Here is a 25897-nt window from a genome sequence, read left to right as displayed (position 1 = left end):
TATGGGACTGTATTTCTGTCACCAACCAGGTTTGTATACAACACACAGTAATAACCCTGGGTCTAAGTTATTGTGCACAAAGAAATGAAGAAGTGGTTTCAGAGAAAGAAACCTTGGAAGACTTCTATGAAATAATACAGAATGAAATAAGCACAGTCAAGAAAACAATTTATAACAATTTAGAAACACAAGAACTATGGAGTGCAATACAATGACCAATCATGATTAGAGGGGACCTTTGCTGAAGAATGCTGCCTTTCTTCTGACCAAGAGTTAGAGTAATATGTAGACTGAGACATGTCTCAGGATATGGCAACTAGGGAAAATAACCAGGATTTTGCTTGACTATGCTCATTTGTTACCATGGGTTTTTTTTTTTTTGGGGGGGGGGGACGCAGGAGAGGAGGGGAAGATATGGGAAAGGAGCAAGTTAAATGATTGATAATTTTTAAAAAGTTCAAATCTGATTATAAGAAATGGATCTTGAATGATGTATCCCCAAACCTCACAGACTTTGTGAATGTCACTGATAATTTCTGTAGTTTTTGGTCGCTTTTAAAAAATGATTTTTAGATTGCTTCTTCACTTTTGTCTAAATGGTCTTTAAAACACTAGGTTTTGTGTTTTTTAAAACACTATGAGGATCACAGATTTTTAGCTTTAGGTTCTTAGAAAATCATTTTTCACATGAAAAAAAGCCATACCACTTTAACTTATCATTCTGAAAGTTTCCAGTGGATAGATCATCACATTTTTCTTTCCTAAGTAAGCTCTTCATATCTTCACAAATATACCAAGAACAATTAATACTGCCCCCACCCCAAAAAAAAAGCTTCAAGTTTCAAATATATCACTCCTACAGGGGAATCATATCTTTTTAGTTTAGAAGTTAAGAAGTTTGGTTTGAATTTTGTTTCCTCTCTTCTGTGTTAGCCTCACACCATCATACAGTCTCTTCCAATTGCTCAAATACATTTACTGTTTCATTTTTTCTTGGTTTTCATGTTTGTATTTCAAAGATCTTATTGGAGGGGTGGAACGGAAAAGCGATTGTGTAAGGGAAACCTGCCCCAAGGTTAGGGCTGCATCTTCCTCTTTTCCCAGGTATGGGCTAGTTCCAGGGGGATTGAAATCATGATCAATGCGGAGATTTGTGGCCTTTCTCATTAGACTTCCACCAGACAAGCCTAGGCCCTAACCCCAGCCCCTTCAAGTTCTATCTAAACATGGCTATGGATGAATGCATGACTGCTGCTCTCTTTTTTTATCATCCACCAATTTTCTGAGGCACTCACCAACTTGCAGCCCCAAACCAAGAATATCATATCACTCCCTGACTCATGGCCACCATCTTAGAAATGCAAGCTATGATGGACTTTAATTACTAGGACATCCTGAACACCTGTAACTTGATGGAGGCCCAGACCCTGTACCAGAAACACTGGAAATATCCATAACAGCCTCCTTCAGCAATTTCATGCACCAAGGACCACTTCACCAAAGAAATTTATGTCGAAGTATGCTATACTGAGTGCCTCCTGCAGAAAGATGCTCTGACCTGACAGGATGACAGCATGGTAAGCATCATCAAAGGTGGCGTCAGATTGCCAAACACATACCAGACATACAAGGAATTGGGTGTCCTGGTGCAATCCTCCAGCTACTCAGAGGGAGAAAAGTATAGCTGTTTGCTTGGTATGGGTACCTTTTACTTGACATTGTCCATGCTTCCCACCATGATTCTGTGACTACTAGAATTCATGGCATTCTCTGGAAACAGATCTATGGGCTACAGGAAACAGTCTCTGTGCAGTTTATGGGCCATGCTGTGCTATATTGCTGCTCTGTTATCACACCTTCTTCAGCTTCATCCTTGGCATAGGGAATGTCAATCCTGAAGAGGTCAAGAAACTCCTCCAGCCTTACCTGAAACATTACTCCAAAACGTTATCTTCCTCTTCTTTCCTGGCCAGTTTCAAAGCCATCAAAGATCACACTGACAAAACCATCCATCATTTTTAGTAGTGCTGTGAGGCTTAGAAGCACTGGAAGCAGTCCTAACTATATGCTATTAGAAGCTCATGTGGCTTTTCACCTACAAATGGAAGATGGCCTACTTTTAACACTGACCTGTTCAGCAAAGAACTTCTGGTCAAAGGCCACTTATATCTACACGAAAGCTGCAGATCTCAGTGTATCTGGAAACAATGACTATAAGTACAATGAAATAGAGGTATTTCAAGTAATGCCAGGACTAAAGCTCAAGATTTCTGGCAAGTTGTTGCCTACTTAAGTTTGCCATTTGGAAGTCTTGGCAGTATCTCACCCTGAACCTCACCTTGCTGCCTGCCCCAGCTCTGGCAACGATATACTTTTGGAACAGCCTCGCAGTGATTGGGAAGTTAACAGCAGCTGATGGAGGATATGTTGGAAATCCTCATCAAAGACAGGAGCTCCTGGAGAAATCACCAGTAAACAAGATCTCAGTGGATGATCCATATGCAGTAAAGCTATTCTAGGGCCTGTGTCTGAAGCACCTGAGCTAGGTCAGGGAGGCTGAGGAGAATTTCCAGTTTAAACCATGCCAGTGAGAAGATGATTAAGTATGATCACTACCTGATCCCCAATCTCTCTCTGTTAGAGATCTTGCTGCTATGCCTGGAGCAGAGCAGGGCCAAGGAAGCCCCTCAAATGCTGGAAATGGCCAAACAAAACTACAAGAATTATTCCATGGAGTCCAGGAAGTTCTTCTGGATCCAAGTAGTCAGCTTCAGGTGGGGGCAGTCCCAAAGTGTCTGGAGTGCTCTACCTTTGAGTCTTTGGGCTGACCAGACGACAGGAAGATGGAAAACATTTCAGGACAATCAGCCCCTACTTCCCATCCTCTTGAACCAACGCCATAGGAAGATGGCCAGTGGTGGATGGCAAAGAAAAGGTGAAATTGAGTTAACTGGATCAGATGGTTTCTCCTTCCCAGAGCCTGCAATCACCCTCAAACAGGTCATCTGTCTCTCCTGTGATACTAACACAAAGTTAATATTTTCCTTAGAACTATGAAGGTGCCAAGGAGGTCCCTCAAGAGGCCCAGTCCACTTGCCTCTGCCTTGAATCCAGATTAGTCAGAAATGTTGCTCCCTTGTACACGAAGCTAGAGAGGGAGACAATTTTCAGGTTTCCAATCTCCATCTTCTATAGCTGGGAATGAATGCCTATGGCTGGGCAATGGATGTCCCCCTAGGGTCTATGAAGGACCCATCTCCTCATGGACCATCTGTGGTCTTTCATCTTGATAAGTTTCTGGGAAGCAGGGCCCACAGGAATTAAGGAGTTGATGCTAGAAGAAATCTTCAGGGGCCTCAAGGCACTCACCTTCAAAACTTCAGACTTGACCCCAAACTCCTGGTGCTTCTGCAAGAAGCCTGAACAGAGAGGAAGACACCAGACTAAATGAAAGCAGAATAGGCAGGGGCTCTGGGAACACTGTCCATGGGCCTGATGAGGCCCAACATGTCATCCTGCCACATTCTGTCTCTGACATGTCGTGGAAACCCCAAAGGAATGTGTGAAAGCAGCAGTCTTCTGAATTTTTGTTTTAAGATACCTAGTTTATTTAATGACAACAATCTTTCTTTGTGACCTGTTCAGTACATTTGTGATTTTTCATGATTGAGAGAAGATAGATTTCAGCAATAAAATCTTAACCATTTAAGAAATTAAAAGACTCCCCAATCCATTTCATGTCTAGAATTATATTCAGCTTTGAAGGAGGAAGTTATTATTGTAAACCCCTATATTTTATGTTCTGGAATAACATATTCAAGACCTGCTCTTGTTTATAGCTATATCTTAATTATTAAGATGATAAGCTTGAGTGTACTTACAAACCACTGCAGGACTTTTTTTCCTTTTTTTTTTTTTTTTTGCTTTGAGTTATGTCAGTTTTGGATTTTGGCTTTGACATACCTGGTACTTTTTCCTTTGGAATTTCAATCATGAGGTCATCAGGGTATGCTTTTTTTTTTTTTACCACCTTTATTTTGCCCTCTTGTTCTTTCGAATAGATAACACAGTACATACAGAATGCTAAACCAGGACTCAGGAAGAACTGAGTTACACTTAACCACCATTTGCCTTGGTTTCCTCACCTGTAAAATGGGGATAACAATAGAAACCACCTCCCAGGATTGCTGTGAGGATCAAATGAAACGGTAAATGTAAAGTGCTTATTAGCTTTTAACATGTAGGAGGCACTATGTAAATGCTATTATGAAGACTGAATTAATATAATAAAAAAAAAATAAGTCATGGTTTTCAGAAGTCCAAGTGACCCCCAAATTAATACTCTGATTTTTATTTTTCTTGATCAGTTGTTTTTTATATTGAAGAAATTTATTTTTGTTCTAATATTTCTTCCTTTCTCATGTAGTCCCTCATTTACTATTTTCTCTTCTAAACTATTTATTCTTCCAATTTTCTTCTAAAGCTTTTATATTTTATCTTGTTTCATTTCTCCCAGGGATTTAAGTCCTAATTGTGGAAGTTCATCTTTTTCTTGGAGGGAACTATTCTTGTAGCTTTTCTTTTGAGTTTTTTTGGGGGATTTACTTACAGTAATTATTGATACTAGCAGTTTTCCTTGATATACTCATTTTTTCTTTACTTCCTGAATTGTGGTTTTATACTGGAGCCAGCCTCTGCCCTCTGATATGCCTTTGGGTAATATGGTGCTGTCTCCAGGGTTCCTGTACTGAGCTCTTTTTGTTGAGTTATATATCCCCTTGAATCTTGAAAGTTCAGAACATTAGTTCTTCAGGTTCCAATCTGAAAGGTACTAGGGAGCCTCCTAGGCCTGCAATACTTTTCTGACTCTCCTGATGCTTGCCTGGGGAACTCTTTCTTCTACTGAAAACAGTCTTGCAGAGCTTGACAGCTACTCTGCTTTGCCAATGGTTTTGCTCCTTGGGGCCTCCTTTTTTTAATTGGCCTCAGGCTTCTAGCAGATCTCCTGTGCAATTCTGGGGTGAAAAGTCAACTTACTGTAGTTTTTCATTGATCATTATTTGTTATAGAGAAAACTTCAGGATTTTGCTGGAGTAGGCACGTTGTCAGTTACCCTCCTTATTACCTTCAAGGATTATCTCAGAATTGATTTGCTCCATAGAGATTTCCCATGATTTCTTGGAGTAATCTTGTTTTCTTTTCAAATATTCCTATAGAATTTTGGCTGACCTTTCCTTTAATCACTGAATTCTCCATCTTATATATGACCAGTTCAGTTCAGTACATGCCTAGAACTGTAGAATGAGAGTCTGGGGGCTGAAAACATTTCATTTTTGTCTTGTGATCCCTATTACTCAGCACAAAGCCGGGAACATCATGGGCACATAATGTCTTTTAAATAAATGAACATGATTAAATTACAAACTCTTTAAGGATAATGTTTCAATTTTTTATCTCTACAGTCTGAGAGAATAGCATATTCTTTAATCCTTAAACTCTATCACCAGACTCCATCATTCCCTCAAGCTATCATTCTCTACCTCTTTTCCCTTTACTAGCCAAATTCGTAAAATAATACAACCTTCTACATTTATTGCTTTCACTTCCTCTCTTCTCAACCATTTGCAACTTAGTTTCTGACAATATCAACTCAAATATAGTTATCTCCTTTACTGCTAAATCTGATGGCATTTTCTCCCACTTCAAGACTTTCATGACCTCTCTATATGTGACAGCAATGACTATCTTCTCCTGGACCTTTTTTCCCCTAACTTTTGTGATACTACTTCTCCAGGTTTTCTACCTCCTATCCTACTTCTCAGTCTTGGGCCATCATCCCTATAGTGCACCTTAACAATGGCTATACCCTAAGGCTCTGTTCCTGATACTCTTATCTCTATATTCTTGTCTAATGATCCCATAAGCTTCTAACACAGGTTTAATTATGTTTACATATAATGACAACTCTTTAAACAACCAACCTGAGTTCCAGTTCTGTATTATCCATACATCCATGATATCTCATTCTCCCCTTTTTTGTGTGTCTTTACATTACCACAAAATAGTCATTGATCTAGTTTAACAACCCCAACAGTGAAAAGAAAATTAACTTAGCCTTTTATTATATTTAAAGAAATTCCTATCGTGCATGAAAATATAAAAATCTAATCTTAACTCATTTAGAAGTAGCTTGATATAGTGGTTCAAGTATTGGGCTTGACCAACCTGAGTTCCAGTTCTGTATTATCCATACATCCATAATATCTCATTCTCCCCTTTTTTTGTCTTTACATTACCACAAAATAGTCATTGATCTTGTTTAACAACCCCAACAGTCAAAAGAAAATTAACTTAGCCTTTTATTATATTTAAAGAAATTCCTATCGTGCATGAAAATATAAAAATCTAATCTTAACTCATTTAGAAGTAGCTTGACATAGTGGTTCAAGTATTGGGCTTGGGAGTCAGAAGAGCTAGATTTGAACTCTGCCCCAGACACTATTTAATCAAGGGCAAGTGATTCAAACTTTCAAAGCATTCGCTTCTTCAGTGGAAAGTAGGGATAAAAATACTTCCACTGTCTACCTCACAGGGTTGTTTTGGGTCAAGCACTCTGGAAGCTTAAAGTAGTATATCAACACGAGTTATTTTATTATTAGCTTTCTGTTTTAAATTGTGGCAATGTTCTTGTCCTAGTCTTACTAAAATTGAACATAAGATCTAAACAGTTTTTAGAGTACAACACTGGGGTAGGCAAGCAAGTTTCTAAAGAATAGAATATTACCTTATCCTCACATTTCCTTTTATAAAGCAAAAAGAAAGAAAACCCCATCAGATCTGGGGACTGGTAATATAAAAATATTCTTTTCCCAGACTGCTACTTTAATTAGTCTGGAGTCTCAGTACCTATATATTTTATTCTAAAATACCAAGTTAAATATCTTAACTGACCTGGTGTTTTGTCTTGGTTTGGTGATACTATTATTAAAATATTAAAGAGATCTTGCTGATAAATAATACAAGATATAGCTAATAATTATGTGAACAAGATTTATTACAACAGAAGGGAATATTGCCTGCTGCTACACAAAGAGCCGCTTTCAATACACTTTTAATTACAATCACTGTCAATCAATAAATTGGTCATTTCATCTTTAAATCTTTGTGAAGCAATAAGATTTTGAAAATACCTTTCTAGTTTTCAGAGAGAAGATACAGTGACTTATTTGATAAGTGTGAACACCATATTATTCAAGAGTACAAAAAAGAATAACTTTCTCCATAATAGGCATGTATTCTAATACAGTGCAAGCTATTGGGTCAGAGGAGGCATTGCACAGCAAAGAGTAACACATGAAATGATGATTAACTTACTATTAATTTCTATGGAGAATGCATAAAGAACAAACCTCATTGCTTGATAAACCACAGAATTAATTTGGAACTTCATTAAAAATTTCTTTTTTTTTTTTTTGACAGTTCTATAATCTGTAATTCGAGGAAATAACTATCTTAGAACCCCAATCTCTTAATATGATTCAGACCTGAATCAATTTTTATTTTAAATAATAATGGGGGTACATATGTGCAAATTCTGTTGATAATTTAACATTAAAGTCAAGAAAATTGATTTATTAGGAATGTGTTTTATGAACAAAAAGTATAATTTCTATTTAAAATAATCAGAACACCTGGCTATAATTCATGGAGATTTATTCAAGGGGGCTTAAAAATATCTGGGATTCTTCTCCAGTGTTAGATAAACCTGAACATTAGATGACTGGTTCACTACCTTTCAAATTATGGCCAAGTGATGCTATCACTTACTTGAAACATGACTCATATTTCTTTGTCACCAATTTCGAGAGGCTTTTGACATTAGACAATCTGGTTGGGTACTAAATACCAACAATCAAACTTCTCAATTAAAAGCAACTGTATTCTTATTGATATGGTGGTGAAATGCAAATATATATATGTAAAATAAAACCCCAAAGAGGATTCCACAGCTATAAGAAGTCATATGGATGATTTTACATGAAACAGTGAAAATGTAATTATAAACTACTTATTTTAAGTGAGGAAAGTCCTGAGAAATAAAGAGATTCAAACAGTTCTCAAGCAACTTTCTCTTTTCCCCATGGAAAAATAACATGACCTTCTTTATATTCAAATATTTAATACGATGAGCCACATTTTATTGGAACTTATATCACATATTTTTTTTAGTTATTTTGGACTAAATAACAAGACTGGTTAAAAAAAAATTCCCTTTGGAAAAGATTATGTTGGGAAATATCAGATGGGGAGAAGTATACTATAGATTAAGCAGCCTGAAAAACAGGAAAAAATAGTATAGTTTTAAAGTATTGTTCAAGTAATGAAAACTTATAAAGTTAAGTATGTAGTAGTTGCTTAATAGTTGCTTATTATTGAGTTTTCAAGCTAAAGTTTATTCTTACTGGAGTACCACATCCCCCTGACATACAATTGATAATACCGTATTTAAAAAATCCTCCACTAAAGTCTCAGCTCAAAACATCATTGTGGGTCAGGTAATCCAGGGTTTTCATAAATCAAACAGAATATAGCCACTGTTAGCTCGCTACCAAAATGAAAAGGTTTGGCAAACTTGTAACCTAAGGCTGTTTGGAGAGACTAATATCAAAGACAACTGAAGGATAAAGGTTTTTTGTTTGTTTGTTTTTTTGGCCAGCAACTTTGGAAACTTATCCACACTAAAGAGAATTAATGTTGGACTGATACCAGGATCTATAGATGAAATCAGGGATCCCTTAAGTACAGAGGTATATTTGAAATTATTTTCAATATTTCTCAAGAGCTATGTTTTAGGCACTTTAAACAATTCCTTTGACCTAAATTTACCAATATAAATTATTAAATTACCAAAAAAAAAAAAATTGTTTTTGAAGACGAGTTAAAGAAGTATTGAGTCAACTGAGACTCCATTGTGCTCATTTAATATTCTGGGATAAAAAATATAGAGGAACCCTGATATTTTATGGGATTTCATTACAATTAAACCTTCAATATTACAAGAGAGACATTCATAAATTTCCTCTTAAATGTTTCTGGAGCACCAGCATGATTCTGCATAGATGCTGAAGAGATAACTTTCCAGACAAATTAGTCTGCAGAATTTCCATAGGAAATCCAAAGGAAACTTCTTAAAATTAATCAATAAACATTTATTAAACAAACTATGTGCCAGGAACTGTGCTAGGTATCAAAGATAGAAAGACAAAAATGAAAAACATAAATTATTGCCCATTGAGGCACATTTAGGGTCCATTTTTTGAGACAAGAGTAATGCTTTACATCATTACTCCTAATTCTCTCTCCTATTGCTTAATTTCTATGAATTCCAAGAAATTTCATTTTCATTGCTATTCTATATACCACAATGTCAAATTCTTGCAATGGTGTAGAATATTCATAGGATACTATCCAAGGTAAAATCTTCAAAGAATTTAGATTTATAGGCTGCATGCATAGTAAAAAGGGATATCCTACTTATCAGATACGTTTTATTCTGGGGGGTATGTTATTGTTAAGATCTAGATCTTGATACAGGCTTCCTAAAATGCTACCTGCTGGTGACTTCATTTTCATTTCACAAGTTAGGTGGAAGTTACAGTTTGCCTACTGACCTAAGACAACCTCTCCTTATGTCTTTTTTTTTTTTTTTTACAATGTTGCATGTTTAAAAAATATTTTTAAGTATTTTAATACTTAAAGTGAAATAAATAAAACACAATCATGCAGCACTATAAAAAGAATTTACCCCTATGTAGGCAATCTGCAGGTTCCAAAAGAGTTCTATATCATTTCTGACATATCACCAGCAAGATTATGCTAGGTGTCATACTAAGCAGGAAAAGGAGCTTTGGATTAGATCTGAGCATCATAGGCCTGGAAAAAAAAAAAAAAAAAACCACAGTAAAGGAAAGATATTTAAAACAGGTGTCCTTAATCCTCTTGCTTCCAATTATTTAAGACAATCCACAAAGAAAAAAGTATAGTGAGTAATTTCTTCCCCAAATTAAAATACTATCCATTGCCAATGTTCAAACTTGCAACAAGAGGCTCCTATTACTCTTGCACCAAATGCAATGAAAAATTTCAGACTTCTTACATTTGCTCAGAGGGTTTATTTAGATTAAATCTCTGAAAGAGTAAGATCTTTTTGTGTCATGATAAAATTTACCTTTTAATATTACACTTTGAGAAAGAAAATGGAAATATGAAGAGTTTTGCTCATTCCCTAACCTATCTGAATAAAGAAGCTTTCAAAATTGGCATTAAAAATAAACACCCTCATAATCAAGATTAGCATTCTGCAAGTAGAAGAATAACTGACATTTTCAATTCAACAAGTATCAACATTTTATCAAAACTATACCCCACTGACAACCTCTGAGCACTTACCTGGTAGAGTTCTTCAAGGTTATATTTAATGGAGGTGCTACTTTGTATGGCTCTTACTGCTTCATGAAGTTTCTGCCATGTATCCTGAGTGTAATTATCTGGCAATTTCGGTCTGTCTGTAAAAGCATTTACAAAATAAATGGAAAACAATTTGCTTACAGCCAATCATTTTAAAAAGCCTACCAAAGTGTGCATCCAAAACACTAGGCATGTTAGGTTAACACAGAAATTAACTTCTAAATTGGGAACTATTTTTCTATGTCATAGCTAGCAATGATGAGTGTTAGGTTAAGGTAAATGTACAAGCAAAATGCAGGTTTGTAGTTTATTTTATTTAAAAACATTTCCTTAATAAAGATATAAATATATTGGGTTCCAAATAATGACCAGTTAACATTTAATTACTTGTTTTAAGTGTTCAATGATGGACACAACCTTGGCTCAATTAATAGTATGTATTGCATATTTAAGATGCCTATTTGCTAAAACTATGGTTAGCTCGTATAAAGTAGTAGAAAAAGTAATCACTACATCACAACATACAATAACCATTACAGAAAGTAGTAGCTCTGGTTTCCAATGGTAATACTTCACAATACTGGGTGATACTTTTTTTGGGAGGGATGAGGAATAGTCTGGGCTTATAATTCCCTATTTATAGTAAGGAACTCCTAGCGTGCAAATTTCCTTCCCAGGTGTACCCCTTAGAGAATTTAAGGAGTTTGTAGGACACTAAGAATGGGTGATTTGCCCACAGTCACATGACTAGTATGTGTCCAGACACTGGACTTGAACTAACTCCAAGGGCAACTATCCAGTGAACCTTTGCTTCACACAACAGGCCCTCATAGACATATTAAATCTTTGGTGTTTAAAACTCACCAATTCTATAAGAAAAATGAGGGAAACCGCTAAAGATACTGATAAAAACAAAATTAACTAAAATACACGACCGAAGTACTTGTTTTATACAGAAGCTCAGACTAGCCAAACGAGTTTTAAAGTCAAAATATTCTCTAAAGCGAGTAATGAGTAATTATTGTCCAGATCTTAAAAAAAAAATTTTGAGAGCCTTAAGACCCTCCTTGGACTCTCATGAACCTTAATGATGCCTTTGATGCATCTAGCTTTTAAAATCACTGTTAAAAACGGCATTTTTATTTCTCCCACACTAGAAAATGCACAGCCACGGTTGGGATTTAAAACCCTCAGCACCTGTAAAGGTTTCCTGACATTTCTGTACGGTGCTGGGAACAGAATCGCTCGCAGGACACAGGCAACACTACACGCTGGGAAATAGGGCATAACGACAAACCGAAGCACGGAATACTGAGGTGCATTCACAGTGCCCGTTACCAGCCTCTTCCTTTTCTGACATAGCACTCTCTCTCTCTCCGTACGGACCTAACAAGGTACCCGGAGGGACCGAGTCCAGACCCCCAGTAAGCAGAAGCGACTTAGGGAGCAGGGGCTGGGGCTATTTCTGACAATGAGAAAGGAAGAGGAGGATTATCTCTCCGCCAACAAACTGGAGTGGGAGGGCCCTGGCCGACAGTGAGGTCACCAAAGGTCACTGCAGCGCGTGCAGGCGGCGGCCCTCCGCGGAGCCCCTTCCCCATTGGCTGCCGCTGAAGTCATGCTGCTCGGGGATTCCTCCAGCAGCGCCGAGCCGACCTAGCGGGCCGCCGCCGTTCGGCGGAGGACGCAGGAAGCCTGCTCCCCCCCTTCTCTTTTTCGTACTCCCGTGAAAAAACACGCCAATATCGCCGCGGATCTCCGCCTCCACGGCGCGCGCGCCGCCGCGGGAGTAGGGGAGATGGGACGGGTCAGTCCGAGAGAAACAAGCTCCCCTCCCCCTCTCCCTCGGGACCCTGGGGGTGGGGAGAATGGGGAGCAACCCCGACGCGACAGGGCCCGACCCGTCCCGACTATGCCTCCCCGCCCGCCTCCCTCCGCGCCCTCACCTCGTTTGCACACACTTACCTACCTCTGAAATTTTTAATCACTAATTTCTTTGAGGAGCCGCCACTGCCCCCGCCCCCCCCGGGTTTCGTGGCGACGGCGGCCGCCGCCAGGGAAGCGGGTTTCGTGAGGCCATTGGTGTGTCCAACGAGAGCCGAAAAGTTCCCCTTCTTGGGGGTCTCGTCTGCCATGTCTACTGCTGAGAAAACAAACCCGCGGCGGCCGCTCCGCCCCCCCACCGGGCCCCCGTTCCCTCCTCCTCCGGCCGCGGCCCCGGTTTCGCTTCCTCCTCCTCCTTCCCCCAATGCCCCGGTCTCCCCGCCTACTTCTCCTCCCCCCGCCCGGTGCCCCGATCCCTCCTCCGGAGGTGAGAACTAGGCCCCGGAGGGGGACAGCTCAGGGAGTTCCAACCAATCTCCTCCGGGAGACCACTGGGGGGAGGGGAGTTAGAGGGGATGGGGGAGGGGGCGGTTCTCTACTGGTCCTTTTCCCCTCCCGCTTCTCCCTCGCAAGTGAACGGTGCTACTACCGCCCTGCTACGAGGCTGAGGACCTGACTGGTACACAGCTCGCCCCGTGTCTTCCCTGCCCGACCCAGGGTTCCTCGTCTCCTCCCACCGCCCCCCCCCTTCCTCCTCCTACTTCTCCCGGAGGTTCAAACCTCCCAGGCACCTCCCTGCTTCCACCAGCTGCCTCTACTTTTAGCTGGGCCCGGCCCTTCTCACAAGGTGGCACCTCCTTCTTCTCGGAAGAGCAGGAGAAATGGGGCCGATAGAGGAGGCCTCAGAGCGTCGAGTTGGGAGAAGCAGCCGATGGGTAGTTAGCCCGCGACTTCCAACGGATCCCCAAGAGGCCACACTCCTCGCCTTCCTCCCCCTCCCCAACACACACGATCCCCACCCCCACCCCCCCCACCAGCCCGGGTGACTTCCGCGCGACGCCCCACGAGCCTGCCTCCCACGTGCCCTACCCAACCGTCAGTCTCCTCCTACACGCGCTTACACACAACACTCTCTCTTCCTATTGTTCACCTGGCCCGCCTCCCCACCCCCTTCCCCTCCTTCCTCCCTTCCCTTCCTTGAGGTGCGACGGGTGCGGACGCCTTATTCTTCGCAGCGACCATAGTATGTTCCCATCTCAGCCTTTAGGGCAGTGATAGTGTTTTACACGCGGGAACACGAGCCTTCTAGACAGTCCCGCTGGTGAGAGTGGCCTGTCGGTGGTGGGAAGGCCAAAGATGGTTAAGGGGAGTCCCCCTCTTAACGGCCCGCCTGAGTAGCCGTTCTGCCGGGCACGCCCAAAGGCCGGACCGCCCCTCAGGCAGCCGCCATTCCGGTGACGTAATGGTGGGGCTACCACAAGGAAGAGGTGAATGGGGGGTGAAATGGGGGAGGAAGAGAGCCTGTGTAAGGCGGCGGGCTTTGTCACAAAAGCATTACACAATGTCATTTTAAAAAATTTAATTCGCCACAAGTCGAACTTATAAACGGCTTCGGATAATACCTCAGCCTTAATATGGACCCAACCCTAAAGTCACGGTCGCTGAGCCATTCCAGAGAAGCTCGAGAAACTTTAGGTCCCTCTTCCTACCCGCTTCCGCAGCCGCGATCTGTGGTTCCCAACCCAGTCCTCAGAGAAACATGCAGAGACCCCTCCCTCCTGCTTCCTCCCCCCCCCTAACTGGTGGCCACCTAGTGCATCCTGAGCCCAGCACTCCGAGCTCCCCACCCCACGCCACCTCCCGCCCAGGCCCGCAGGTTCAGACAGACGCCTGAGCTTCTGAGGCAGGTCGAGAAACATGCGCGCGCACATGCGTCCAGCGGGTCTCCAGAAGAGAGGCAAAAGGGGCGGGGCTCCCAGAAGGCGCCTGGTCAGAGGAAGTGACGTCCATGCCACGCATAACCTTTGACCTTGACCTCTTGGAACTAAATCCGTGCTACTAACCTGTGGTTTGGTCCTCCGCTATTGCTCTATCTCCGTTTTCCCCTCCTCCCAACAATTTTTAATTGGGCCGAGAAACCTTCCACTTGTTGGGCGAGCAGTACCCTCCATGGCGCACATCACCATCAACCAGTATTTACAACAGGTGAGTTCCCGGCTTCAGGAGTCCCAGCCGGGCCGGGCCGGGCCGGGCCGGGGGAAGGAGGGAGAGGGGCGCGGTCGCTGCCGAGGTGCCCCTCGGCTGCTTCCCTGTTTGTGAGGGTCGGTGCGCGCGCGCTCTTCTGAGGGGGTGGGGGCCCGCTTTCCCGGAGGACCCCGCACGAAGCCCTTCTCCTCAGACTGCCTCGCTCCGGGAAGTCAGCCCGCTTGTTAAGAGAAAGGGGGACGGTGGGTGAAGAGAGAACCTCGATTTCCAGGTAGTTCTTGGTCTTTTCCTAAACTTATTTGGGGCATTGTGTGTTTCCATTTGTCCTCTAGGACCGATGCTTGATGCGATTCATTCAGATCCGTGTGTTTTCCTTTACATCTTAGTAAGCGTCCTCTGGGGTGTTCCGGTGCTGTTTTCTCGGTTCTGTCTGGTGCATACAAATCTAACAGCCTTTTTTTATTCTGAATTCGCTGTTGCTTTTATTTTTTAAGGGCGCTACATTCACAGACTGCGGTTTTCTTCGGCTGTTCACCCATTGGTGCGGCATTTTGTTTACACTTTTAATTCCATAAACAATTGTCAAGAATGTTTTGGTGCATAACGGGTTCTTTCCGGCTTTTACCTCTTTTTGGGTATATGAGCAGTGAAGGTGGGTCAGAGGGATTGAGTTGGTGACTTTTTTTTAAAATTTATTTCAGATTATCTTCCAGAACATTTTGGACTAATTTGTGGCTCTCGCAACAGGATGCTAATAGCTGTCTTCCCACACAGCCTCTATAACATTGGCTATTTTTTTTATCGTAGAAGCTATATTTTCATATCATAAAGAAGGGAGTTATTAACCTGAAATCCGTGTACTTTTAAAAAAAGAGTTGACAATTATATTTTAACTGGTTTCATTTGAGTTCTCTGAATTTTATGCATTCGAAAACATTCCAAAAGGGGGTTAGTAGTTTTCATCAGACTACTGGAAGGGACACGCACAAAAAAAGGCTTTCTTTTTTTTTTTTTTCTGGGGGTCATAGATGGTTGGCGCCTTTCCAAGCCTGTTATGATGCATTACCTTTCTTCAGATACTTAGCTCTCAAACTGACCCATTTGCTGGCCCTCACACATAGCATTATTTTTTACCTCTTTTTATTTCTCTTCAATGCTCAGTATGTACATTTTTTTCATCTCCACATCTAAGAATACTGTTTCCTTCAGGATTCAGTTCAAGATTCTGCACTAGGTCTTTCCTGATCTTATATTTATTTTGTATGTGTTTATTTCTATCTGTTTTGTCTGTCTATATGATTTCCTCTCATAGAACACATGCTCCTAAAAATCAGGGACTGTTTTGTGTCTGTCTCTCCAGCACTTGGTCCGTGCCAGGCATATAGTAGGTGCTTAAATGTTTGTTAATAAGATTGATTTTGGGGTCTGGGCTGCTTGTGATCATTGGCGGCCCAGTATAATTTCTCTAGTGCCGTTCATTTTGTCTCTTCCTATTCATTTCTGGATGTTTGTTCTAGTTAGCTATCCAATTAGATATATAGATATAAATATGCACTGATAGAATAAATAAACTTCCCTTCACTTGCACGTCCTAGTCTAGATAATGGGGATTCTCATTTTGTTTTCTCTCTGTTGATTGTCTAGCTAGTCTTTAATAACAGTAGTTTCATTGAAGAGACCCAATACTAATTGGGGGGATATTATAACCAGAACATGTCTTCAAAGAAGAGAACCCAGCCAGCTATAGAAACTTTCTTCTAGATTCTTCCCAGGCCGTGTCAGTGACAGACACCTTTTGTGAGGATGTGTCTGAAAACTGGAGGATGATTAAAGTTGCTTCTAATTTTATTTATCAAGGAATCTTGTGTGACTTTAATATTTGTTTGTGGGGCCAAATTTTTTTTTGTGGGTTTAGTAAAAAGAGTGAAGATTTGTATTTCTTACGTTTTTCTCAATTGTGTGACTGCACTCTACTTTTAGAAAATTATTTGCACAAGACAGCCCTTTTTTTCCCTTTTCACCAAAGATTTGCAAATATACTACATGTTATGTGTTTAGATCATTTTGTTAATAATTTAATTCATTTGATTTCTCTCACTTTTTTTTTTTTTGATAGTGATAATCCTCTATTTTTTCTTTTCATTTTGGCATTTCCTCCACTCCTCCCCTTGTCATTCTGTGAAGGAAATATAAACTTTTTATTAAAAAAAAACTTTTTTGGATTTTTTTGCACTTTAAAAATATATTGTCCATCTTTAGTTTGAAATTTTATGGATCTTATTTAGCTTAATTTCTTTATGCACCTAGAATGCTATTTTTAGTGGGTTAGAAAACATGCATAATGTTAAAATTTACCAGTTACCAATTTTGTTTTGGCAGAAATGACATTTTTAAACTCTTTTAAAATTATGAACTTAACAAACATGAGCATTTCAATATTAAAAGAAAAAAGGATTGTATAAGAAACTGAACTTGTTACATGGTTTAAATATATATACACATCTATAATAAACATAAATATGTAAATTTGATAATAAAACTACCTGTTTGTATCTCCTTTTGTGCTAGGATAATAGGATCATATATTTAGAATTATAAGGGAATTTAGAGGCAAAAAGTACAACCTTATTTTTTACAGATGAGGAAATTGAAGGAATAGAGGATGAGAGAGTTACATAGCTACTATTTACCTGAGTTTGAACCCAGATCTTCCTGACTCCAAAGGCTATCCATTTAGCTATGTGGACTCTTTTTCTACAGTTTTTTGTGGATTAACCTGATACTTTTTTTGGCATCTCTCATTATCTGCCTTTTCCCTGGGATTTCCCCTCTCACCTAACTTTCCCTTAAAGTAAGTGTAGTCTCACAAAATATATACGTTATCAATATCTGAACTCAGATATTTAATTTATATTCTTTATATTCATTTATACTTCATTGCTTTACTTCAGAGGTGGGGAACATGCTTCATAGTTTTCCAGGATCTTGATTGGTTTTTGTTCGATTGGTTTTGCTCAGAGTTCTGTTTAATAATAGAATAAAAATCAAAAAATAATAATAAAATGAATTATATTGTGTCACATAATTTGTTCAGTCATTTCTCAGTTGATGTTTGCTACAGCAAAAAAGTAAAAATACTGCTGTAAATATTTTTGTATGTAGGATTCTTCCCACCTGTCTGACCTCTTGAGTTATATGCCTAGAAATCCAGTGATACCCACTGGAACAACTATTATGCAGTTCAGTGACTGCTTTTCATAGTAGTAGGACTAATTTATAACAATGCATTTGGATGCCTGTATTCTCATAATCAATCACTCCATTTAGTACCGTTTCCTTTTTTGGTCATCTTTGCTAATCAGATGAGTATAAGTAGAACCTCAGAGTTTTAATTTGTGTTTTCTTTCATTTGTAATTTGAAGCATTTTTTCATATGGGACTATTTATATTTTAGGGACTAGGTCTTGTTTTTAATTATATATTTACATCAGTTTTACATATATAACTTGGATATTAGACTTTAAGGAATATGCTGCAAAGAGTCTCTTCATCCCCCAATTTAGGTTTTTAACTAAGTGTATTGATTTTTATGCAAAAGTATTTCCATTTTTTTGGTAATCATTATTGTATATTTTAATCTTTTATTATTCCTTATCCTGTGTTTGGTCAAGAATTCTTTCCCATCCATAATTGTGAAAGAAGTAGGTATTGTTAAGCCTTAATCCATATAGTCAGATTGCCCTAGAATAAAAAACTTCAAGTAATAATCAGATTTAATTCTTGTATTTGAACTTCATTGATTTATGATTTTACTCATGTGGAGAGTCACCTCACCTGTACAGATCATTATTCAGCCACACCTTCTCATCTTGTATGTTGAAGACCTTGTTTTTAAAAACGTAGTTTTTTAAATTACAAAAATCTGTCTTCTCTCCCTTCTACCTTTAGCCCTCTCCCAAAATGAGAAGAAAAATGTAGAACACTTGTTATAAATGTGTATATGTAAGTGTAATCAAGCTAAACAAATTTCCACAGTTGTCATAGCTAAAAAAAAATTTTTCAACTATTTATCAGGAGCATATTTCATCGTTAGATGTCTGGAATTGTTATTAGTTGTTATTGTGATCAGAGTTGCTAAATATTTTAGAGTTTTCATTTTTTTAACCATAATGTTGTATAAATTGTTTTCCTTGTTTTGTTAACTTCCATTTGTCTCAGTTCATATACGTTTTCCAAAGTTTCTTTAAAACTATTCTTTTCATTATTTGTTACAGCTTGATAACATTCCATTATATTTATATACTAATTCAATCATTCCCTAATTAGTGGATACCATCTCATAATTTCCATTCTTTGGTTGCCTTAAAAAGAGATCAATATTTCTATATATCTTTAAAGTTTGTTCTGTATAGAACTGAACCCTCCCTTAATCTACCTTCCTTCTAATTTTCCCTTCTTATTTCTTTGTTTTCTTATTTCCCTGTTGAGCAAAATGTTTCTGTTCTCAGTTAAATGTATTTATTTGTATTTTCTTCCTTTAACTAGTTCAGATGAGATTGAGATTCTACTGTCAGCCAAATGAGATTTCCCCTTATTTTGTTTTCTTTCTCTCTCAGTGCATTTTTCTCTTTCCAGTCTTCTCTTTATTGTTATCAAGGTATAACAGAGCATTTTCATGCTTTCTTTCTAAGTGACCCATGGTGATAGTGAGGACTTTTCCTTATATTTGAACATAAGTAGTTTATTCTTTAGTCTTATGATAGATTTATATATTACACCTTTTAATACTTTTCACTTCTGTGAAACTTTGTAGTTTCTACATAGCTTTAGTGTTTTTGTAAGGAATATTTAGGTGATGCAAAATGCATACATATATCTTTAAATCTTTAGTAATAGCTCTATGTCTGTCTATATCTACTATGTACTTATCTACCTATCAACTATTCCTATGTAGGATCGTATTCAGTTTGGTTGGGTAAATTGTATATTTGGTTGTAAGCCTATATCCTTTGCCTTCTAAATGCTGAAATGTTGTGTTCCAAGCTCTATTTCTTTATAATAGTTGCTAAATTATGTGTGATTCTATTTATGGATCCACAGTACTTGAATTTTTTCTTTTTTCTTTTTGACTACTTGTGATACTTTTTTCTTTAACCTGGAAGCTCTGGATTTTGGTTATGATGTGTCTTTTTTTTATTTCTGATAATGATGGGTAGTTTCTATTTCTACTTTGTCCTTTGCTTCTAAGAGGTCAGGGCAATATTATTTTAAAATTTCTTGAAATATGATGTTTAGGCTCTTTTTAGAGGGTCTTGGCATTCAGGTAGTCCAATAATTGCAGTTTTTTCTCTTGATCTGAAGAATTTTATTTTTGCTATGAAAGACCCTATATTTATTTTCTTTGACTTTGGTTTTCATTCTTTTGATTTGACTTCAATATTACTGACTTTTGAAGTAATTGGCTTCTATGTGATCCATTCTAATTTTCAGAGAATTTGTTGCTTGAGCAAGGCTTTGTAAGTCTTGTGACAAGCTATTAATTTCTTTTCTAGCTATGGCTTATTGAGCTCTCAGTATCTGACCAATTTTTCCTGTAGCATTCATTCATAAGAACATTTTAAACTTAAATTAAAAAAAAACACACACACAACTTAGACCTCTTCTCCCCCCCCCCCCAAGAATTCTAATTAAATTTATGCCTAAATTATGCTTTTCTTTGAGGCTTTGCTGGTAAATGTTTTAGAAATGTTCTGTTGTGTCTTGAGCATCTTGATCATCATTACAGCTTTTTATGATGGTATTCTTTTTTTTCTTAGTCTTCCAGCCCATTTTTTTTACTTCAGACCTAATATTAGGCTGGACTCTTGAGTACTTGTAGAAGAAATATTTAGCATAGTCTTGTAGTTTCTTGGGGTATTGGGTGCTGGGTCTCAGGGACAACTTAGTGCTTCTAAAGTGGTTTGATCCAGGACAAAATTTGATTTCAAGTCTGGAAATTTCTGACTTGGATTTGGTTCTTAGCAAGAGCAAACTACTGGACTTGGTTATCAACAATAGACTACTGGACTTGGCTATTATCAGTCAACCTGAAAACTGGTTCAGGAGAATAAAAGTAGTTTCCCCTTTAGTCTGGCATTTTTGCCCTAGTTTCCTTACACGATTCAGACTGAGTTAGAAGCTAGAATTGATAAACCCTGATATGCTTCTGGGGTCTGAGCAATGCAACTGCTACTTATTTCTAAACTTGGCTCTTCTCTCTGTGTACACAGTAAACCTACAACCTCTCTCTTGCCAAAGAATGCCACACTGGGTGCTGGTTACCTCCTCAGTCTGCCCTGGATCTGTGATTTGGAGGAAGTATATAATAGGTGACAAAGCTATCAGGTGACACCCATCCTCTTGTACTTGTGCACAGCCTCTTTTCTGGTGTAGAAGGGCTCCATGATGGAATGCTCCTAGACAGACCCTCAATAGTGTCAGTAAACCTCTCTGTCTTCCTTGTTGAATTGGGCTGGAAGGAGGACTTAATTGTGACTTTTTCTTGGATTTCACCACCAAGATTTGGTCTGTCATGGTTTGTGGATCTGTTTAGATGACTGTTTTTTTTAATTTTTTAAAAAATTTTTTAGGAGAGGGACCTACCTGTACTATTTCCTGCTAGTCATCATCTCAGTCAAGCTCCTATACATCAGGAATTTTCCAAGTTGCTTAACTTCTCTCTGAGATTATCTACAGTTTATCCTGTATGTATCTTGTTTGTACAGGGTTATTTTCATTGTGAGCTCCACAGAGAGTAGAGTTTTTTAGGGTTTTTTGGGAGGCAGGGAGGGGTTCTTCTTCAGCACTTAGCATAGTGCCTGACACATAGCTGTCACTTTAAAATGTTTGTTATTTGACTATCATAGTGATCTTATCCCTAAATAATTGAGTGCTCTTAGTAGTTGGAATAATCCTTACATCAGTAAATATCTCAAGACTACCATAAGAACTTAATTGAGATAGTATTTTTCCAGTTAACAACAATCAATTTTCTCCCCACTTGAAAAAAGAAAGAAAAACAAAACATTATATAAAAATAGTTAAGCAATAGAAATGACCATATTGGTCATAATGCGCACGCGTGTGGATGTATGTGTGAGAGAGAGAGAGACAGACAACAGAGACACTGATTAAATCATTTTTCTTGAGTCCTCTATTGTATTGGTCAGAATTAAGTCTTTTTAAAATAGTTTTCAGCATTCACTTTTGCAAAAACCTTGTGTTCCAATTTTTTCTCTTCCCCTAGATTGCAAGCAATCCAATATAAGTTAAATATGTGCAGTTCTTCTAAACATATTTCCATATTCATAATGCTGCATAAGAAAACTCAGATCAAAAGGGAAAAAAAACACCGAGGAAGAATAAGCAAGTAAACAACAAAAAGGTGAAAATACTATGCTTTGATCCACATTCAGTCTCCATAGTTCTCTCTCTGAATGTGGATGGCACATTACAAGTCTTTTGGAAATGTCTTGGATCACCTCACTGTTGAAAAGAGCCAAGTCCTTCACAGTTGATCATCATATCTTGTTGACGTGCAATATTTTCTTGGTTCTACTAACTTCACTTTTCTGAAATCAGCCTGCTCATCATTTCTTATAGAACAGTAATATTCTATTACAATTATATACCATAACTTATTTCAGCCTTCTCCCCAACTGATGGGCATCCATTCAGTTTCCAGTTCCTTGCCACTTTTTTTTTTAATTTTTTAAACAAAAAAGGGCTGCTGCACATGTGGGTTCTTTCCCCTTTTTATGATGTCTGGTATACAGACGCCTGTGAAGACACTGCAGGATCAAAAGATATGCACAATTTGATAGCCCTTTGGGCATACTTCCAAATTGTTCTCCACAATGGTTGGATTAGAACACAACTCCACCAACAATGTATTAGTGTCTCAATTTTCCCACATTCCCTTCAACATTTATCATCATCTTTTCCTGTCATTTTAACCTTATCTGATAGGTATGTAGGGGTACCTCAGAGTTATCTTAATTTGGAACTCTCTGATCAATAGTCATTTAGAGCATTTTTTCATGTGACTAGAAATGTCTTTAATTTCTTCATCTGAAAATTGTTCATATCTTTAGATAAATGGCTAAAATGGATAAAATTTATTAATTGGAGAATGGATTGTATGCTTATAAATTTGAGTCAGTTATCTTTATTTTTTAGAAATGAGGCCTTTATCAGAACCCTTGCATGGATGTAAACTTTTTTCCCTGAGCTTTCTGCTTCTGTTCTGATCTTGGCTACTATGTGCATGTGTGTGTGTGTGTGTGTGTGTGTGTGTGTGCCCGCCCGCCCGCCCGCATGCGCGCGTAAGAGGTACCAGATGGGTGTCATCTGATAGCTTTGTTACCCACACATTATTTGTCACTTCCAAATCACAGATCCAAAGCAGACTGAGGAGGTGACTTCCACCCAATGTATCATTTTTTGGTAGAGAGAGGTTGTAGGTTTAGGCAGCGTACACAGTGAGAAGAGCCAAGTTTAGAAATAAACATGCAAAATCTTTTAAATTTACTAAAATCAAAATTATCCATTTTGCATTTCATAATGTTCTTTTATCATAAGTTCCTTCCTTCTCCATAGTTCTAAGAGATAAATTATCCATTATTCTCTTGATTTACTTATGGTATATCACCCTTTATGTCTAAATTGTGAACCCCTTTTGACTTTATCTTGCTATAAGGTGTTAGTCAATGCCTAGTTAGAATTCAGTCTTTAAGAGCTGTCTCTATACCACTACCCACTTCTCAAATTGGCTAAGATGACAGCAAAAGATGATGAATATTGTTGGTAGGGATGTGGGAAAACAGGGATGCTAATACATTGTTGGTGGAGTTGTGAACAGACCCAACCATTCTGGAGAGCAATTTGGAACTATGCTCAAAAAATTATCAAACCTTTGATCCAGCAGTGTTTCTGCTGGGCTTGTACCCCAAAGAGATCTTAAAGGAAGGAAAGGGACCCACATGTGCAAAAATGTTTGTGGCAGCCCTTTTTGTTGCAGCAAAAAACTGGAAACTGAGTGGATGCCCATCAACTAGAGAATGGCTGAATAAATTATGGTATGAATGTTATGGAATGATTATTGTTCAATAGGAAATGATCAGGAGCATGATTTCAGAAAGAGAGACTTAGATGAATTGGTGCTAAGTGAAATGAGCAGAACCAAGAGATCATTGTACATGGCTACAACAATATTATACTATGATCAATTCGATGGATGTGGTTCTTCTCAACAATGAGATGATTGATGACAGTTTCAATGATCTTGTTATGAAGAGAGCCATCTACACCTAGAGAGGGAGGAGTGTGGGAACTGAATGTGGATCACAATGTAACACTTTCATTCTTTGCTGTTCTTCGTTTGCAATTTTTTTTTTTTATTCATTTTCTTTCCTTTTTAATCTGGTCTTCCTTGTGCAGCAAGATAATTGTACAAATATGTTTATGTGTTTACATATATTGGATTTAACATTTTAACATGTATAACATGTTGGATTACTTGCCATCTAAAGGAGGGGATGGGAGGAAGGCGGGGATATGTTTTGAAAAAAATTTTAAAAGGTGAAAAAAAGGTAAAATAATATTAACCTATTTGCCCCACATCACCACAGACTGAAGAAATTTGTCGTACTAAATAAAGGGGATACATTTTAAAAAAGAAAAGGGTTTTTATGTTCTTAGGTAACTTATTCTGCCTCTGCTCACTTTTCATTAGTTTAAAACAAATCTTCCTAGGATTTTCTGAAACTTCTTCAGTCATCATTTTCTTGTGATGGAGTCATCCACATCCAGAGAGAGAGAACTGTGGAGACTGAATGTGGATCAAAGCATAGTATTTTCACCTTCTTGTTGTTTGCTTGCTTTTTTCTTCATGTGTTTTCTTTTTTCCTTTTGATTGATTTTTCTTGTGCAGCATGATGAGTAGGGAAATATGTTTAGAAGATCATCATTAAAACAGTAGTATTCCATTGCAAGAATGAGCATCTTTAAAACAGATTGACATTCAAATCCATCCTATCTTGTCAGTTGTTTCCCATTCTTTCTAAACTCCATTAAAACTGTTTTATTCCCTTTAAATATTCTTTTAGATCTCCTGACTTTGTTTTTTGCTGTTCCCCGTGTTTGAACTCCTCTCCCTCTTTCTCATTGTCTTAGAATTCCTATAAAATGCAATTAGAAACCAGTATCTCTCATGAAGCTTCTCTCCCACCCCACCTATCCTCTTTGAACCTTACACAGTACTTTGTTTTCTTGAATGTATTTATTTTCTCAATTCTCATGCACTTGTCATGTAATGTTTTCTATGATTATAATTATTCCTATATGTGCTTTATTCAACTGCTCTTCTTTCAGTTCTATGAGGGAAAGTAAAATGTCTTATCTCTCCTAGTTCTTTGTCATATATAGTAACTGCCTAGTAAAACTTACTGAATAATGAATGAGTTTTAAAATAATTCTTGCTAAGAAAATTAATTGAATAGTTGTTAATTGGGGATGTATGTCTGATAAAAGTTAATGACTTGTACAAGTATTAGCATAGAATATGATTCTTCTTTCATTTGTGTTTTTTTCTTTAATTTTTGTAGGTATATGAAGCAATTGACACCAGAGACGGATTGTCTTGTTCAGAGTTGGTATCTTTTAAGCATCCTCATGTTGCAAATCCCCGGCTTCAGGTAGGTGAAGTGTATTTAGAGGGAAAAAAAATAAGAAATAGCCATTACTTAAGGAAAATTCAGAGTTTGAATAAAAGCGGAAGTATTACTATTAAAAGTTCTTTGACTATATAATTTCAGAGTCCTTGTTTCATAGGATCATATTTAGAGCTTGAAAGTATCACAATGATCATTTAGTCCCATGTCTTGATTTTATAAGTGAAAGAGGCTATTTTTCATCTTTACTTTTATCACCAGTAAATAGCTTAACTGGTATATTTAAAACCTTGTTTCTTAACACTAATTTCAGTGCTTTTTCCATATACTGTATTGGGCTGTCTCTCTGACTTCTCAACTCCAAATTTCTTTAAATTTACAGAATAAATATGTGAATACAATTTTAATTTTTCACAAATCCTTATTTCTCAGTTATTTCAGTGGAACAAATATAAAATTTGAGTAAAATTCAATTCAGCTTTTCAAAAATAAACTCTATATTCCTGATTCTTTAAATTTGTAGCTTTAGAGGAAAAGGAGAAGTGGCAATTGGGGTAGAAATTTCCAAACTACTCAACTAAAAATTTCATTTGGAAGGGATTAAGATGATGTGGCCTTAAATGAGACTCCTGATTTGAAGTCAGAAGACCTCAGTTGAATTCTTGTTTGTTTCTAACTTGCTTGTTGACTGA

At 38.1% G+C, this 25897-nt stretch overlaps 2 protein-coding genes and 1 pseudogene across 3 annotated transcripts in view; 2 read left to right on the top strand and 1 right to left on the bottom strand.

The window, feature by feature from the left end:
• The window catches only part of CUL4A (cullin 4A), a 60672-nt gene extending 47383 nt beyond the window's left edge, over positions 1 to 13289 (bottom strand). Inside the window, exons 1-2 of the mRNA XM_023500481.2 lie at positions 12437 to 13289; positions 10450 to 10565 (exon numbers count right to left, since the gene is read on the bottom strand). Of these exons, the coding sequence (XP_023356249.1) occupies positions 10450 to 10565; positions 12437 to 12602 (282 nt within the window). The 5' untranslated portion in view covers positions 12603 to 13289. The remainder of the gene's footprint in view (positions 1 to 10449; positions 10566 to 12436) is intronic.
• Positions 2102 to 3057, top strand: LOC116422100 (annotated as a pseudogene).
• A 677-nt stretch (positions 13290 to 13966) lies between the features above and the next one.
• The window catches only part of PCID2 (PCI domain containing 2), a 36060-nt gene continuing 24129 nt past the window's right edge, over positions 13967 to 25897 (top strand). The window contains exons 1-2 of one of the 2 annotated variants that reach the window (XM_003765711.3): positions 13967 to 14496; positions 25140 to 25229. In XM_003765711.3, coding sequence (XP_003765759.1) covers positions 14461 to 14496; positions 25140 to 25229 — 126 coding nt within the window. In that variant the 5' untranslated portion in view covers positions 13967 to 14460. Of the gene's footprint in view, positions 14497 to 14594; positions 14768 to 25139; positions 25230 to 25897 lie in introns of those variants that run through there. The other variant, XM_031958748.1, reaches the window with a different exon arrangement.

The sequence above is a fragment of the Sarcophilus harrisii genome, chromosome 3, assembly GCF_902635505.1.
Source record: "Sarcophilus harrisii chromosome 3, mSarHar1.11, whole genome shotgun sequence".
NCBI lineage: Eukaryota > Metazoa > Chordata > Mammalia > Dasyuromorphia > Dasyuridae > Sarcophilus > Sarcophilus harrisii.
Note: the sequence above shows the minus strand (reverse complement) of the source record. Positions and strands in the feature narration are given on the sequence as shown.